This window comes from Podarcis erhardii (assembly GCF_964252035.2).
Source record: "Podarcis erhardii genome assembly, chromosome: 7".
In the NCBI taxonomy this organism is placed as follows: Eukaryota; Metazoa; Chordata; class Lepidosauria; order Squamata; family Lacertidae; genus Podarcis; species Podarcis erhardii.
The window spans coordinates 56617606-56634227 of NC_138511.1; the positions used below are offsets into that span (position 1 = coordinate 56617606).

Consider the following 16622-nt stretch of genomic DNA (forward strand, 5'->3'; position numbering starts at 1 on the left):
GTTCCCTTCAGAATGCGCCAAGAAGATTAAATTCCTTATTGCCTCAAACTGAGACAGGGCAAAATTGCCTCAAACTGAGAAAAATTGCCTCAAACTGAGACAGGGCAAATGCGGAGACAGAATACCACCCTCAAAATTGCATTCCATTAGAATGTTTTCCACAAACTAAGATACTTTAGTTTGTGTGCATACATCAGTTTTTGAAAGACCTTTCGTGGTGGCTGTGAGTTAATCACAGACAATTTGTTTACATGCCTGGTTTTCCACATATACATTTCTGCTCAAAGCACTTCACAGAAAATACATTGTCTACAATAACAGTTCATAATGATATCACTGCACATTAATTCTAACAATTAACAATTTCATAGAATCAAAGAATTGTGGGGTTGGAAGGGACCCAAGCATCATCTAGTCCAACCCTGCAATGCAACGCAGGAATCACAACTAGAGAATCCTGGACAGATGGCAATCCAACTTCTGCTTTAAAACCTCCAATGAAGGACAGTCCACCATCTTCCAAGGGATTCCATTCCACTATCAAATGGCTGCTAACCTCAGAAGGTTCATCCTAATGTTTAGTCGGAATCTCCTTTCGTGTAATTTGAATGCTTTCTTGTAATTTGTCCTCCCCTCTGGAGCAAGAGAAAACAAGCCTGCTCCATCTTCCATGTGACAGCTCTTTATATATTTGAAGGTGGGCTTACTCTGAGTATGACCAACACCAGATACAACTCTCTGGGTTTATCTGCATTATTGGTGCAAAACTTGTTTAGCATCCTGTTTTGTCTCCTCAAGGAACTTTGCAAATTGGTATTTTGCGGTGATGGTGGGGAGCTGGGTTCTTCTTAGGGCCCCTACCAAATTCCAAATTGTGGGAATGTTTAGGTCAGGCCATGACAGCTGACCCAGAATAAACCTGGCATGACTTCCTCACGGTCTTTCCCTCAGGAATCAAGGCACCAGTGTAGCCAGTCGCAGAGGGAGGACAATTCCTTCCACGCCTGGGCTCCATAGTTTCATTGTCCATATCAATAGTTGGATGATGTGGTTTGGGCAGAGGGGTGTGTGTGTGTGGGTGGGTGGGTGGGTGTGTGGGTGTGTGGGTGTCCCAAAAAAGTGTGAAGACCAGACAGCAAATCCACATAGGACCTACAAGTACAGTGATACCTCGGGTTAAGTACTTAATTCGCTCCGGAGGTCCGTACTTAACCTGAAACTGTTCTTAACCTGAAGCACCACTTTAGCTAATGGGGCCTCCTGCTGCTGCCCCGTCACCAGAGCACGATTTCTGTTCTCATCCTGAAGCAAAGTTCTTAACCTGAAGCACTATTTCTGGGTTAGCAGAGTCTGTAACCTGAAGCATCTGTAACCTGAAGCGTCTGTAACCCGAGGTACCACTGTATATACTCCTATACTTGTATCTTTGCAGAAATGGGCTGCCCCAACAGAACAGCGGCTTGCCTGTCACACCCCTGAAGGCCCCCTGTCTCCCCGCTTTATGCACATTAATGCAGAGTGCCAGCAAACAATCCAACTGCACCCCACATTTCTTGAGGTTCCCACCTTGGTTTTGCTGCATCTTGGGTTCTAAGCAAGCCCCTGCAGAGCTTGTCTGGGGCCCAGGGAAGGAGTCTTGTTCTTGGCATGAAAGCGCAAGTCCAACAGGCCGCTGGTGCCCCCCCCCCCCAGTAGTTTGGCCCTCTGGAGCCGGGAACAAGTGTACCCGGCTGTCCTCTGCTCTGCATGGGCCTGATTCTAGGTGTGTAAGTGGCAGAGGAGAGAAATTCTCAAAGAATGCCATGCCCAAAAGGTATACTCTGACTTCCAGGATAGCTCAGCATTCTGGGACTAAGCTTATAATTTTGTTCTCTGTGCCTGGCGTTTTATAGCACAATGCAGCCACTAGTAATTTGATTGCTTGGGTTCTTCTCTTTGTTGTTTCGTTTCGTATTTGACGTATTTGTGCAAAGTTTCTTTTATTCAGTACCAGCCACTGACAGTGATAAAGCCATGGCTTGATTAGATGGAGCAATCTGATCACAGATCTCCCTCTCTTAGAGGCTGGGTTCTGCTCTTTCAGCATATAGACCTGCCTGTGTGTGTTTATGCATTTCTGGCATAACCACCTCTCAAGCAGATATAGATCTTTCCTGCTGGTCTTGGAAGCTCCCTACTTGCACTGCAGCCCCCTGTAATTTCCGAGTATATTTCTGGGAACTTGTTCCTGAGGAAACAGTGCCGCTTTCTAGCTGTGGTTTCTCCCGACCCAGCCTGGCGGAAAGGGCGGGCAAAGAGGCTCCGCTTTCCTCGCACCAGCCTGCATTCCATGGGGCTCCTTTGCTTTTGCAGCTGGCTTGCTCCAGCCCCTACTGGCCCTTTCCTTGCTTTCCAGGATGTTCCACTGATTCGATCAGTTGCAAACCTGAGCCAAGCTGATCGTTTCTTTGCTTCTTAGCCCATGCTCCAAGGCTGCAAAGGTTCATTTAGAACTAAAATTCTAAAAATAAAAAAAGCAGGTAGCAATTGTCTACAGTAAATTGGCAGCTGTTCTCCAGGGTATTAGGGGTCTCTCCCAGTCCCAGCCCTACCTGGAGGTGCTGCTGGGGATTATTATTATTATTATATTTATCATAAGATGCAGCCAAGGGAACAAGGGAGCCTAGGTATGACTCTGTCCAGGTGTCTCTCTCAGCCCTGCATGAAGACACTGGGGATTGAATCTGGGACATTCTGCATGGCTTATCCCTTCAACAATCTTATTTCTTCCTGCTCACCGCTGCAGCATGTTTATCAAACTCCAACACATTCAAAGGCTTTCCTGCAAAGCCTGGTTGTCAGGAAGCCTTGGCTGTCTGCACTTCCCAGGCGAAGGTACATAAGCACAGGGGCTCCTTGAGGTTTCACGCTTGATCCCTGCCCAAAGCCCCAGCAGATCGAGAGCATCTGAGTTTGCTTCAAAATTGCCTCATGCACAGACTTTTCACCTAGTTGTCAGAGTGCCTTTATCAGCTGCAGTTCCTGGAGAAGCAGGAGAAACAGCCCTGGGTACCACTTTTTATTTCTACACAAGAGCCTCAACTTAGTTTCTGTGCCCAATTCAAAGTGCCATCTTTGCCCGAAAAGCCTTATGTGGCTCAGGAACCCAGTGCCTCAAAGGCCACCTCTCCCCACATGAACCGAATCATCTGAAGCCCTTCTCCAAAGGAAGTGTGGAGAAGGGCAGCACAAGACCGGGCCTTTTCAGTGGTGGCTCCCCATTTGTGGAATGCTATCCTGGACCCCTGGACTACCTGGCAGCAAGTCAGTATGCCAAGGCCCCAGTCCAGGGTCACTCCACATGTCCAAGGTCCAAAATTGAAGCACAGCCCTGCAGAGATCCTGCTGCATCCAAGCTGAGGTCCATCGACATGGGCAGTTGAGCAGACACATCCCCTCAGCTCTGCTGCCCTTTAATACTCTTCATGCTGATTGCAGCATCTGGGCTTGATCTGGCCTCACCTGTCCTGCACCTACTCCAGCTAAGTAATCACACACCTGCTTCCAGAGCTAGTAAGCCCCACCTGGCCTAGTGAGCAGGGCTGTGGGCCCTTGCCTGACTCAGCCTCCTGGAGTGTCCCCTACTCCTCAAAGCCTGGTGTGTTCTTGGAGACAGGGGCCCCTCTTGCTCTGGGGTTGGGTCCTGCTGCTCTGGTTCCTATGCACTGACCCCCAGCCCCTTGTCCTCCTCTGTCACCCCGTGAGTATTTCCTACACCAACATCTCCTTCCCCACCCCCAGCTTGCCCCGGTGTGTCCCAGTTCCGGCTCAATGGGATCCTCTTCCTCCTCCCTCTTGCCCTGCCAGTTCATGACATCTGCTTTCCCTGGGGAGGCACACCTGGCAACATCACCATCTGTTTTTATGCAGCAGGCAAAAATGGTTTTATTAACCCAGGATGTAGGACTTTAACTTTCTACATATTTTAGAGCAGAGTTTATTATTGTTGTTTACTTATTTCATTTACACCCCACCTTTTCCTCCAAGGAGCTCAAAGTGGCACACAACTCTGTGAAGAGGGTTAGTCCCAGAGGCAGTGATCAGCCCCAGTGAGCTTCATGGTCCATCAGAGACCATCTCCCAAGGTCCTACACTCTTAACCACTACACGGCACTAGCTCTCACACAGGGTGGATCTGTGCATGTTGTGGTGAGAATTTTAGGTTGTGTAGCTTCTTGGTTTTCTATCTGCTTTTAAGGTTTGGTTTTGTAAGGCACTTTGAGTGCAGTGTTTTGGGGAAAGCAACCAATAAATATGATTTATTGTAATAACAGCAACACCCCGTGTGGAGTCCACCTAGACCATGGGTAGGCAAACTAAGGCTTGGGGCCAAATCCAGCCCAATCGCTTTCTAAACCTGGCCCGTGGACGGTCCAGGAATCAGCGTGTTTTTACATGAGTAGAATGTGTGCTTTTACTTAAAATGCATCTCTGGGTTATTTGCGGGGCATAGGAATTCGTTCATTTTTATTTTATTTTTCAAAATATAGTCTGGCCCCCCACAAGGTCTGAGGGACAGTGGGCCGGCCCCCTGCTGAAAAAGTTTGCTGACCCCTGACCTAGACGCTCTGGGAAAGGAGCGCCCAAGCTGAGGTCACTCACTCAATCCGCTTCCCATAGGTGCCAACTCCCTGGGGCCCTGGGTGCCCGAGCACCCACAAAATCCCCCATGAATTTCAGTGCCAGGACCATGCACGCTGCATGGCACCCACGGCCCCGAGCACCCACAGTCGCGGGGCCAAGTTGGCACTCCTGCCGCTTTCTCCCGCCGAGGGGAAAGGGGAGGCGGCCGCGGGCATCTTCTGGGCACGCGGCTGACCCGCCCGGGCTCCCCTCGCTAGCCTTCTGCCGCCGCCGCCCAATCCGGGCCGCGCGGGGCCTCCGGCGTGCCCGTTGAGCTGGTGCCAACGAGGCCAACCTCTCGCCCCGCCTCGGCCAGGGCGGGCAAGAGCGACCCGCTCCCAGTCTGCAAGGCGGCCGAGGGGCTGCTCTCTTGCGCGCACCCGGGGAGGCTCCATCTGCTGCTGCTGCTGCTCCGACGGCCGCGCCTTCCAGGGAAGCCGCCCCGCAGGTCGGCGCAACTTTTCCTCGAGGTGCCTTTAGGGAGAGACGCGTGGGGAGGCAGGCTTGGAAGGGGGGGGTCTCGGTTCCTGGGGAGGGTCTGCCTGGTCCCACGCGCTGCAAGCAAAGGCGGCAGCGGCCTCCCCACCTCCCCCCGAAGCGGGCTGGCTCGGCTGCTGCTTTTCGCGGGACTCCGGGCGCCCAGAGGGCCGGGCGAGGGGCGCGCGTCTGTGCCAGCAAAGCGGCTCGGCGCCGAGACTTCCAGCCTCCCTGAAGTGGGGGTGGGGAGAAGCGCCTTCCTCCCTACCCTTCAGCTTAGAGAAAGGCTGGGGCGCAGTGGCGGGATATCTGCTTTGCACGCAGAACGTCCCTGGTCCAGCGGCATCGTCTCCAGGGAAGGCTGGGGATACCGCTGCCGGTCAGTGTAGGCAATACTGAGCTGCTAGGTGGACCAGTTGCCTCACTTGGTAGAAGGCATGGGCGTCCCGGATGCGCTTTGGGGTTAGGATTGTAGCCAGGGGGTGGAGCAGAAGGTCCCGGGTTCTATCCGTGGGCTGGGAATGTCTGAAGAGCTGCTGCCGGTCAGTGTTGGCAATACTGAGTTAGGCGGTCCGTTGGTCTGCCTCAGTGCAAAGCAGTTTCCTAGTGCCTAGCTAGCTCTTGTGCGCGTTGCAGGCTTGAAAAGAGATTCACGAGTTATGCTGTCCCCTCAAGGAAGTCTGAACACTGTATCCCTGAAGGGGTTAACTCGCAAGGATTCTAGCAGAGCAGCCTTCCCCAGCCTGGTGTCCTCCAGAGGTGTCGGCTGACATGGTCCTATGTTGCTGGGGCTGAAGGGAGTTACAGTCTGAAACGTCTGCTGGGCACCAGGATGGCTAAGCCTGTAGACAGAGCACTTTCTCGCCATCCACCTCCTCAGGGTGCTGGTGGGGCCGAGTCAATGGCTTTCCGCTCTAGGGTTGCTACCTTTAAGGATGTTTGATCTTCCTTGTTTCGTTCAAAGTGTTTTCTTACCCCTCTCTTCAGCGAGAAGGGGGACAAGAAAAGGGCTCCCAGCGCAGCTTATCAAGGCAAACCAAACAAAAGAGCCCCTGTCCTTCGGCTTACCGTCTCAGAGACACAAGAAACAAAATAGATTTTTTTTTGGGGGGGGGGGTAGGGAAACAAACCAAAGCACCCATTCTCAAAGCTAGATAATTCAGATAAGGACCAGCTGAGATGGGAACAGTTCAATCAGAAGAGGAGACAAAAGAGTTGGTCTCGTGTTAGAGCCGATGGAGTATCCTGCTTCCTGCCTCTCCCTCTGCTGAAGCCGGATGGAAGGGCTCCTGCGGGGGTACAGATGAAGGAAAAAGCCAAGGGCATACACACCTTGCATTTAAAGCACCTTTGACAGACTACAGTTCCCAGGTTTCTCCGGGGAAAGCCTTGTCTTTTAAATGTCTGTTGCCCTGCATCCCTTCTCTCCCTTGGCTTTCTCACCTGATGGAATGGCTGCTGTCTGTTGACAGTCAAGGAAAGTCTCTCTGCAGAGCTGACAAAGTAGCCCTGCTTTCCTCTTCTCCCTTCTCTCTGCAGCCTGATGGAATGACTGCTGTTGGTGATAGTTTTTAGATAGCAGCAGGTGACTGTGCTTTTTTTTCTATGCCAATTAAGGTACAGGAGCAGGCCAGGCTCTTAAATCTTGGTCAGTTGGCAATCTCCGTTTGCACTGCTGCCAGAATGTCTTTGTGGAGTGGAGCCGGGTGGCTCACAGTTTGGGAATGGGAATACTGAGGTTTGCGGTGGTCTGAGAATACCTCTCACCTCCTTCCTTGCAAAGACACCTGGAAGGCCTGCCTTATGCGGGTGGAACACTAGCTGCCCTCTCACAGACTCCCCTTCCTTCTTTTTTCTGATCAAGGACAGCTGTGGAAGCTTTGCAGAGAATCCACTGTCCTTTTCCTAACTGCTGAACCTGATCCAACACTGGAAAGATGATGCTGCCCCAGATAATGGCTGTGGTGGTCCTGGGTATCCTACAGTTGCCTCATAGCAACTCCCAGGTAAGATAAATGATGCTGAATCCTGAACCTGGGAGGGCTGGTGGTATGGAACCAGTAGGAGGCAGGGGATGGTGCCTGTAGGTTTGGGTGCAGAGCCCAGGTGTGCTCGGTCCATAGGAGTGGACCCTGATAAACAAAAGAGTGGAGTTCAAAGCTAAAGCTCTTGTCAAGCCCAGCAACCACTTGTTGTGATGACAAAATGGATAAGAGAAGTATGTAGTCTACCTTAAGCTTCCTGGAGGAAAGGTGGGATATACTGTATATGTAATGGATGGGTAGATGGATGGGTGGATGAAATCCCTCCCTGATTTCCCAGCCTGGTGCCCACCAGATGTTTGGGGCTCTAATTCCCATCACCCCCATCCAGCATGGCTTAAGCTTGTAAGCAGAACATCTTCTTACCACCCTCAACTTAGACAGGCTGGTGTATGAAACTTCAGCAATGGGCAGTGTGGGGACTTAGAACAGGAATGTCATAGAAGTGTTTTTCTGGGCCAGATTGCATGCCTTGAATGCAGAGGCCTGATCTTGCCTATAGTGTGCATTGTGGGCCTGGAGGCACCATCTAGACCTGTGGTGGCCAAACTTGCCCCTCTAGCTGTTTTTGGACTACAACTCCCATCATCCCTAGTTAACAGGACCAATGGTCAGGAATGATGGGAATTGTAGTCCCAAAAGAGCTGGAGGGGCAAGTTTGGCCACCACTGATCTAAACATTCTGTACTCACCTCCAAAAGGATATTGTGGAGGTGAAAAGGGTTCAGAAAAGGGCAGCCAAAATGAACAAGGGATGGAGCCTCTGCAGTGGTGGTGGGTGGGTGTTTGTGGGTGTGCGCGCAGCATCATTTACAATTTGCCACAAGCCTTTGTGGGTGATACCTGTGGGCTGTTCCTTCCACTTCCCTGCCAAAGCTGCTTTGTACCTTCTCACCCCCTGCAGGGCTGCCTAAGTGACCAGCAAGTTTCCAGTGCCATCCGGCAGATGCAGAAGCTGCTGTCTTCGCATGAGGCTGCCCAGCTGCAGAGCCTGCGCAACTTCAAGAAGCAGCTGGCCGTTTTGCAAGGCAGTCTCCACCAGCAGGCAGCCAAGCACAATGGTAAAAGGAGAGAGAAGCACAGAGTGCAGAAGCAGAAAGGTGTCTGTGTGTGCACATGATTTGTGCAGGACACAGGGCAACCCTGAGGCTGTTTTGTTTTGTTTTTTAAATGTCTAGGGGATGGCTTTTCGCTGCATCTAATCAACTCTTTAAAAATGAGGACTGGGAAGGGGGAATTGTTTCCAGTGATAGCTCTACTCATAGTAGACCCATTGAATTTAATAGACATGATTAATTTGGGTTCATTAACTTCAGTGGGTGCACTGTAAGTAGAATCAAGTTGATGCTTTGTTGTGTTTTTATATATGTTGTAAGAGGCCCAGAGTGGCTGGGGAAACCTAGCAGGATGGGCGGGATATAAATTTCAAAATTATTATTATTATTATTAAGTTGCATACAACTCAGGGTTTTTAAAAACTCATCTATTACTATTATTTTTATATTTATTTATATCCCATCCTGGACCAGACTCAGCTTACACAAAGTAAAGCAACCCAGACAAAAAGCAAAAGGCTAAAAACATATAAAGATAATGTTGTAATGCTACACCCAGTGCTGATGCCAGACTATTTTGCACCCTGGGCAAAGCTAACTACTTGCACACAACAACGCCCCCCTGCCAATTTCAGTTTTCAAAAACAGATGTTTTGAAGAAAAAAATGAAAAGCACAAAACTTGAAACTGCTGAATTTATTTTTAATTGAAAGAATAAGTAATGCAACGATCTTTGATTATCTTTTTCAAATACTAAAGTTGGAATTTATTGTGAATTGTGATGTTAAGTCTCTTAAAAGTTTCAATTTCAGGCACATCAAAATCTCACTTTTCACTGTGTGTGTGACCTCCACTCAACTGTGGTCTATTTCATATCTACATGAAAAACAATTCTAATGTATGACTTACTTCAGAAACGATTAAACTCTTCACAATATAAAATAAAAGCAAAATATTATCAGAAATGTATAAGATATAATAAAAACAGATCTGTATAAAACCGTGCCCCTCAGAGGTCAGTACTGAGCTCCTCTGAGGTCTGTGCCCTGGGCAGCTGCCTGGTTTGCCTCATGAGAGCCCCAGCCTTGGCTATAACACTTTCATTTAAGCAGTATTTTGCTACTTAATGTATACAAGAAAGCAACAACCACAGGCTAGGATAGGAAAAGAGCCTGGGGAAAGGAGCCACGGGGAGACTCACTTTCCCGTCTTTTCTGACCCCCCAACAGAGAGCTGCACCCCCCTGCCAGCACCCTTGAACGGCCGGAGGCTGGGAAAGAGGACATCCGTGGGTCACGAGGTACATTTTGTCTGTGATACTGGTTTCCTCCTGGTGGGTGCTGAGACTCGGGTGTGTCAGGAGAACCACAAGTGGAGCGGACAGCAGCCTGTCTGCAAAGGTGAGTGTGTCTGGCTGGTAGAAGGAATAGCTTGAGGTTGCTGGGTATCATAAAAATGGGGACCTCCTAACAGCCCCCAATTCCTGCTGATAGACCTACAGGTTGATCTCTGGCCAATTTTCCCAACTGGGCCTGCAATTTTCCCAACTGGGCCTGCAATTTTGTTGTGACCATAACATGGCTTTCCAAGTGAAGGAACCAACAAGGAATTGGTGTTTACATGGAAAGACTGTGAGCTCTGCTCCATTCTTGTACTGAAAACCAATTCCAATGAGCAGCATGGACTCAGAGGTTCTGCATTTCCCCTCCGCTGGTCCAAAATGATGGCTGTTTGAGTGTAATTCAGTTTTCCCCTTCCCTCAACTCAGGCATCAACGAGTGTGCCAGCAACCCCTGTGCCAATGGCGGGACCTGCGTGGATGGCATCCACCGCTACAGCTGCTTGTGCCCCAGTGGTTGGTCAGGCAGCACCTGCCAAGCCCCACTGTACTCCTGTAAGTAGCAGGGGGCTGCGGTACCCCTGTCCTCATGACAGAAAAGACCCTGGGGACTGGGAAAAGGAGAGGTGGGTGTCTGGAGAAGTTTCCACATTGGCTTGGTTAGGCTGAGCACGTGGGGTTCATAAGAGGCCTGCGCTGTGTGATTCGGCTGGGGGTCTCTGTCCCCTGCTGCTTTACTCTGTTGGGCATTGGTGCAAAGAACTGACAGCTGCCTCTTGACCACAGATTGGGCGACGCTCAGCAACTCGTCCTTTAGCCGACAGCCCCGTTGCGCTGAGAATTACCTGGGCTCACGCCAGTGCAGTTGCGACCCTGGCTTCCAGATGCAGGCAGGAGGCCTCTGCCAAGGTAAGGGGGAAGCGGGCTTGGCAGGTCGACAGAGCTGGTGTCTCATGCTTCCCAGAAACAGAGGGATTTCCTCCCCTCGCCATCTTCCCACACGCAAGCCAGGGATCTTCCGACTTTCTTACTTCAGGGAATCTTTTGTACATATATCTGTCCTGGGCTGAATGCCACATAGCACTGGGGACAAACCCAGCTGTTGCCTGCATGCCTGGCTCCTTGTGGTCTTCCTGGAGACTATCCCAGTGAAGATAGGAAGTCTTATACCAAGTTAGACCCTTGGTCCATCTAGCTCAGTGACCAGCCACTGCTCTCCAAGATTTCAGACACCGCTGCCTGGAGACGCTGCTGGAAATTGAACCTGGGAAGGCAGATGCTCTGCCAGTGAGCTATAGGCTGGTCTAGATCAGGATGCTGCTCTAAATGGATCTCTTCCCCAGCCTGATGCCCTCCAGATGTTTGCTGGGCTGGGTTGGTGGGAACTGAAGTCCAAAGCTTCTGGAAGGCAGCAGCTTGGGGGGAAGGCAGAACAAGATGGAGCCCCTTAATCTGATCCAGTGGGGGCTCCTTTTTACCTTTTACATTCTCACCTTGGGAGTTTTCTGCCTGGATTGCACCATCCTCATGATTCAGGCACTAGCCCAATTACTCTGCATTACCAAAATGCCCATTGTTATGACCAGCAGGCAGTACTCTGGGCAAGGGCAGCTGTGGCCAAGTTATTTTGTAGCTTTTTAGTGCCTGAACACTTTCCCTTACTGTAGCTATAGAGCATAGGCCAAAAACTTGACTTAAAAATGGGGTGGAGGGGGCTGTCATCTCCCGGTAATGCAGTCAGACCCTTTTTTGCCTCCCCTGATGGGAAGCAAATAATGTGGCAGGAGAGCAGAAAAGGAGGCGGCTAATAGCCTCCAAGCCTTGCTGGTGGGTTTCCACAGCATGGCCACTGTGGATGCAGGATGCTGGCCTAGCAGGCCTTTGGTCTGATCCAGCTTCAGGGCTCTGCTTAGATTCCAAGCACTGTATCAGATTCCCAGGAAGCAACAGTCACAAGATCATGCCTCAGTTTAGCTCTGTCCCAGTAGAGTGTCTTTTCTCCAGTTCAGTGGACCTCAGTGGACATCCCACATTGCAGCTTGTGCTGGTGTGCAGAGGGGCAATTTGTGCTCATGGGGTCTGATCCTTGAAGCAAACAACTCCAGGTACCTCTCAGCCAAACTGCCCCCCCCCCTCCAGTCATCATTGGTTGTAGCCCTTCCTTGCTTGGTGAGTTTGCCTTTGCCTGGGCATTGATCTCTAGAAGTGCTGAGCAGGGGCTGGAAGTCCCGTTTTGCTCTGCCCTTGGAAGGGGTAGGGTCACTCAGCAGACTTCTTGCTGCCTCCCCTCCAGATATCGATGAGTGCCAGCTCTTCCAGACCAGCCGCCACACCCGCATCTGCCTCCACAAATGTGTGAACCTGCCCGGAGCCTATCGGTGCACTTGTCCCCATGGCTACCAGCTCCAGGGTGACACCAATTCGTGCAACGGTGAGTGCCTTTGCGGGGGATGGGGTGAGAGAGAATAACTGGGGGTCAGCCGGGAGAGGAACCGCCCTGAGCTGTGTGTTCTAGGAGGCTGAAGGAGGGCATGGCAGCAAACAAACTCTCCCTGTTGTGTTTGCAAGATGTGGACGAGTGCGCAGAGAACCAGCACAACTGCAGCCAGGGACAGACCTGCATCAACGTCTTTGGGGGCTTCCGCTGTGTGCGGCCCGAATGCCCCACGGCCCAACTCAATATCAGCTACGTCAAGACTTCAGCCATGTAAGTACAAGCGCTAGAGTTCACTCAGGATGGAAGCAGCAGCCTTTGCCAGCAACTGCTCCACTCCTTGTCTGCAGCGCTGGGCAGAAGCACTTTGTAGCCTCCCAGAGCCTTCACCCCAATGCCCCCTAGAGCTTCCCTTTGCTCTTCTGCCCCTTGAGCCAGAACAGAGATGGTGGCCATCCCACTTTGCATGCTGTATGGATTGAGATGCTGTGGGAATTGGCTGACGAGGGACTGTTTTCAGCTGATGTGAGCACATTGTTGTATCGCACATAGTTAAACTGTGGAACTCACTCCCACAGGAGGCAGTGATGGCCAACAACCTAGACATCTTTAAGAGAGGGTTAGACAAATTAATGGGGAATAAGGCTATCAGCCAGGGTGGCTATAAAGCTTCTGAATACCAGTTGCTGGAAGCCCTGGTGTGGGGTGGAGGAGTGTTTTTGTGCTGGGGCCCCTGTGTTGGGCCCCTGAGAGCAGGGGCCATTGGACTGGTCCTGCAGGCTTGCCTTATGCTCTTATACAGTCTCCCAACAATCTCCCAACGCTTTCTTCCCTTCTCTCTCTCTCTCTCTCTCTCTCTCTCTCTCTCTCTCTCCTGCCCAAACAAAAAACAAGAGTCTGGAATAGCTCAGTCGGCAGAGCACGAGACGCTTAATCTCAGAGTCATGGGGTTGTGCCCCATGCTGGTCAAAGGATTCTTGCATTGCCCAGGGTTGGACTAGATGACCCTCATGGTCCCTTCCAACTCTATAGTTCTACAATTCTACGAGCCCCGGCATAGCATTGAGCCTTATGGAGGAAGGGGGGGACTTGCACTGACACCGCTGGAAGTTCCCTCCTCCCCCGCAAGCCTCATTGCCACATTTGAAAGGATGAGGAATATATTCCGGAGGCACAGTGTAGCGGATGGGGGCTGGAGTCTAAAGACGCCCCCTCCTATTTTCTATTTACAGAACCACTTATTAAGCCAATCAGAGTCTCCACAAAGCCAGCAGGACTCGGCTATTTCCATCTCACTGTGTGCAAGCACCCCAATTTGTTATTTAGACTGGCATCCGTTAAAGATAGGATTGTAGAGTTGGGAGGTGCACCCAGTCCAACCCCCTGCAATGCAGGGATCACAGCTGAAGAATCCCTGACAGATGGCCATCCAACCTCTGCTTAAAAGCCTCCAGGGAAGGAGAGTTTACCATTTCCCACAGTAGTCCATTCCACTGTCAACATCTCTTGCATCAAAGTTATTCCCAATGTTTGGTCCACTCATCCATGTAGCTTAGTGGGTCAGGCTATGACTTTGCACACAGAAGGTCCCAGGTTTAGTCCTTAGCATCTCCTGTAGCAGAACAGGTCAGGATGGGCTGCCACCAGTCTCAGGACACAGTACCAGGCTAGATGAATCAAAGGTCTGGCTCTGTGCAATAAAGCTGTTTCTGGGTATAGGGAATGTTGGGGACCCCCTCCAGGCCTGCTTGGATGGGGCACAATGTCTCCAACTGGCCCTGCCTGAGTGGTTCTTCTATGTCCTCTCCTAGGCAATGCGAGCGCAGCCCTTGTCCCATGGAGAACAACGCCTGTCGGAGGGCGGCGAACTCCATCTCGTTCCATTACTTGCCTCTCCCATCCAACCGTACTGTGCCCAGGATCCTCTTCAAGATGTCCACCAGCCGCTTTGTGGGAGACAGCCTGCGCTTCAGCATCTTAGGGGGCAACAGCCAGGGGAAGCTGGTTGTGCAGCGCTTGGACCAGCACACAGGGGAGCTGGTGCTCACCCGGCCAGCTGTGGGGCCGATGACACTGGAGGTGGAGCTGGAGATGAGCGAGTTTGCCCGGAAGACCCTCCTGGGGAAACACATCTTCAAGATCACAGTCTTCGTTTCCCAGTACGAATTCTGAGCCCCATCCGCACCAGCCCCATAGAAGAGCATCAGCAGCTGTGGAGGATGCAAGTTGGCCTCCTCCAAAATGCACTAGTCTGCTGCAAAAGGGGCCGAAAAGCCACCCTGCTGGGTGTATCCTCCCCTCTGTGCCCCTTGGAGGAAGACTCCATGCTGGACTGGTCCCCTCTCCCACTTCTGTCACTATATGGGCAGTGCCCCCATCTTGGGGGGACAGAGCAAGGAAGGCACAACACAGTTCCCAGATACAGCTGGCAGAAGCTGGGCATTTGTGCTTGAAAGTGCAGCCCCGTTGTTCAGTCCCGACTGGGCAAAGGGATCAAACCCACCAATATTAACAGGGGTGCCCCATGGCCGCAACAAGAATGCCTTCCCACCATTGCAGGAGCCAGTTATGGAAAAAATAGAGGGGGGTTCCTCCAGTTTTACCAAAAAGAGTCGCGGAAGAGGCTCTGTCCCCAGAAATCAAAAGGCAAATAACCAAAGTCTGAAGAATAGCACCAGCACAGAAGCATCCTTTGCAATGCTAGGGAAGAACTTAGGCAAGAGATGCCTGGACTCGAGAGACGGACCTGGGTGCTTTGCAAGATGTAGTTCTTAGCCTGTGCCTTCCAGCATTACAAAGCATTTCTAGTTGTTTGCGGTTGTCTCTTTCTTACATGTTTTAAAACACAAGTAAGTACAAGCCAGACTAAGCCCAGAAGAGTTGGGAGGGAGACAGTGACCAGGCAAAAACATTCAAGGAGGGTACCGTGGAGGGCCAATGGGGGGTGGGGTTCCAAGGGACAGATAAATAGGCATGGTCCCATGTTGGGAGTTACCTGTTGATGGAAGCTTTTGGAGGTTTATTTGCTTGTTTGACTAGTAAGTCACCTGGTTTTTAAGAAATCAGGTTGGAAATCTAAAAATTATACAAAAGCAAAGGGCAGCATTAACCCCAGGACAGTTGGGGGGAAGGGACAGGATGCCTAGAGCCCCTGCCGCCCAATTTCTAAACAAACACCAAATCCCCCTCTTCTCCAGTCCAGTCCCTGTAGGGGAAAGAGAGCTTCACAGAATGAGAGTATTACCTTTCTTAAATAACCATTAAATGGCCCTCCAAGTGGCTTGCATTGTGCACTGCAGATGTATTGGGACACCACTGGTTTATAAGGCACACCCAGTGCCAACCCTCTGAAGTCTCTCTGCCCTCACACACCCACCACCAATGGCTGTGACCTGAAGATGTTTCATGAACAACTGAAATGCTTCCAAGTACCAGTTGCTGGAAACCACAGGAGGTGAGAGGGCTCTTGTGCTTGGATCCTGCTTGCAGCTTTCCCACAGGCATCTGGTTGGTCATTGTGAAAACAGGGTGCTGGGCAAGATGAGCCACTGGCCTCATCCAGTAGGCTCTTCTTATGCTCTTGTTTTCAGTTAGAAGTGTCAATATAGAGTTCACTGAAGGAGCACCTACTGCTACCTTAAACATCCGTTCCGGATGCCACACATGCAATCTGAGTCACATGCAGACAAAGCTGCTGTGAAGTGCAGATTCCTCGAGTGGTTTGGCAACCCCTTGCTACATCATGTGTGGCTGGAGCAAAAGTTAAAACAAAGGGTGGCCCATGTGAGGGTGTAAGGATGGGCACCAATGTTACTAAAGGGATATTAAGTCCCTCTGGGCTGAGGTCAAGAGGGACTGGCTTGCTAAAGGTCTGGTGAAGTTATAGCCCAGGCAAGAGTCAAAGTGGAGGCCCCCTAAACTCCACTTCTCATTGTCCCACACGCTAGTTAGCCAGTAATCCCCAATAAAAGCTGCTGAACTGTGTTGGGGGCATCAGAACAGCCTTCCCATCACTGGGGTTGATGGGAGCCATAGTCCAAAAAGCCTGGAGGGTACTAGGTTGGGGTTGCTGCATTAGACCAGGCTCAGAAATCTCTCACACACAGACAGCAAACAGAAAGGCTGGGGAGTTCAAGTTCAGAACTTAGCCAGCCTCCTGGATGGGCCTGGGGAACAAGTCACAGACTCTGCAGCAACAGTAGTTAAAACCACTCTTTATTGATATACAAACCAGGTAGCATTGAAAACCAAAGTGGGACAGGAAATATATCTGCAGAAATGCTGCATGATGAAGATGCAGGCTTCCCGGTTGGACAGGAAAGGAAGCTGCTCCCCCGCCTTTGTGCGCTTTGGACCAGGAGTCCTTGGGAACTTCCACTGGAAGAGGAGCAGGGCATCTCCCAACGTCCTGGTTTTCCAGTCCAGACAGATATACACTCTCTGCAGAGGTGCAGGCGCAGCAACAGCAGTCGATGCCAGCGACACTCAGAGAGGGTCAGAAGGCTCCAGAGCATCCCAAGAATCCTGCCATGGTGGCCTGCTGCAGCCAAGCAGCAGAGTTTTTGATACAGGACGGAGCTGAGGCATGACTCTGCTCCCTCCGTTAGGTAACA

At 51.1% G+C, this 16622-nt stretch overlaps 1 protein-coding gene across 5 annotated transcripts; it reads left to right on the plus strand.

Annotated features, from left to right (window-relative positions):
* The first annotated feature begins 5010 nt into the window (after window positions 1-5010).
* Window positions 5011-14819, plus strand: LOC309347766 (fibulin-7-like). 5 transcript variants are annotated; one of them, XM_081872533.1, is made up of 9 exons: window positions 5011-5110; window positions 7004-7145; window positions 8086-8242; window positions 9466-9636; window positions 10005-10130; window positions 10362-10484; window positions 11869-12006; window positions 12144-12282; window positions 13821-14819. In XM_081872533.1, exons 2-9 carry the CDS (start codon window positions 7077-7079, stop codon window positions 14179-14181), a joined length of 1284 nt encoding a protein of 427 aa, XP_081728659.1. In that variant the 5' UTR covers window positions 5011-5110; window positions 7004-7076; the 3' UTR covers window positions 14182-14819. The 5 variants fall into 5 exon arrangements, with proteins under 5 accessions (XP_081728659.1, XP_081728663.1, XP_081728662.1 ...); XM_081872537.1 differs by having other exon boundaries at window positions 5014-5132; XM_081872536.1 differs by having other exon boundaries at window positions 5026-5110; window positions 7009-7145.
* Window positions 14820-16622: the final 1803 nt, after the last annotated feature.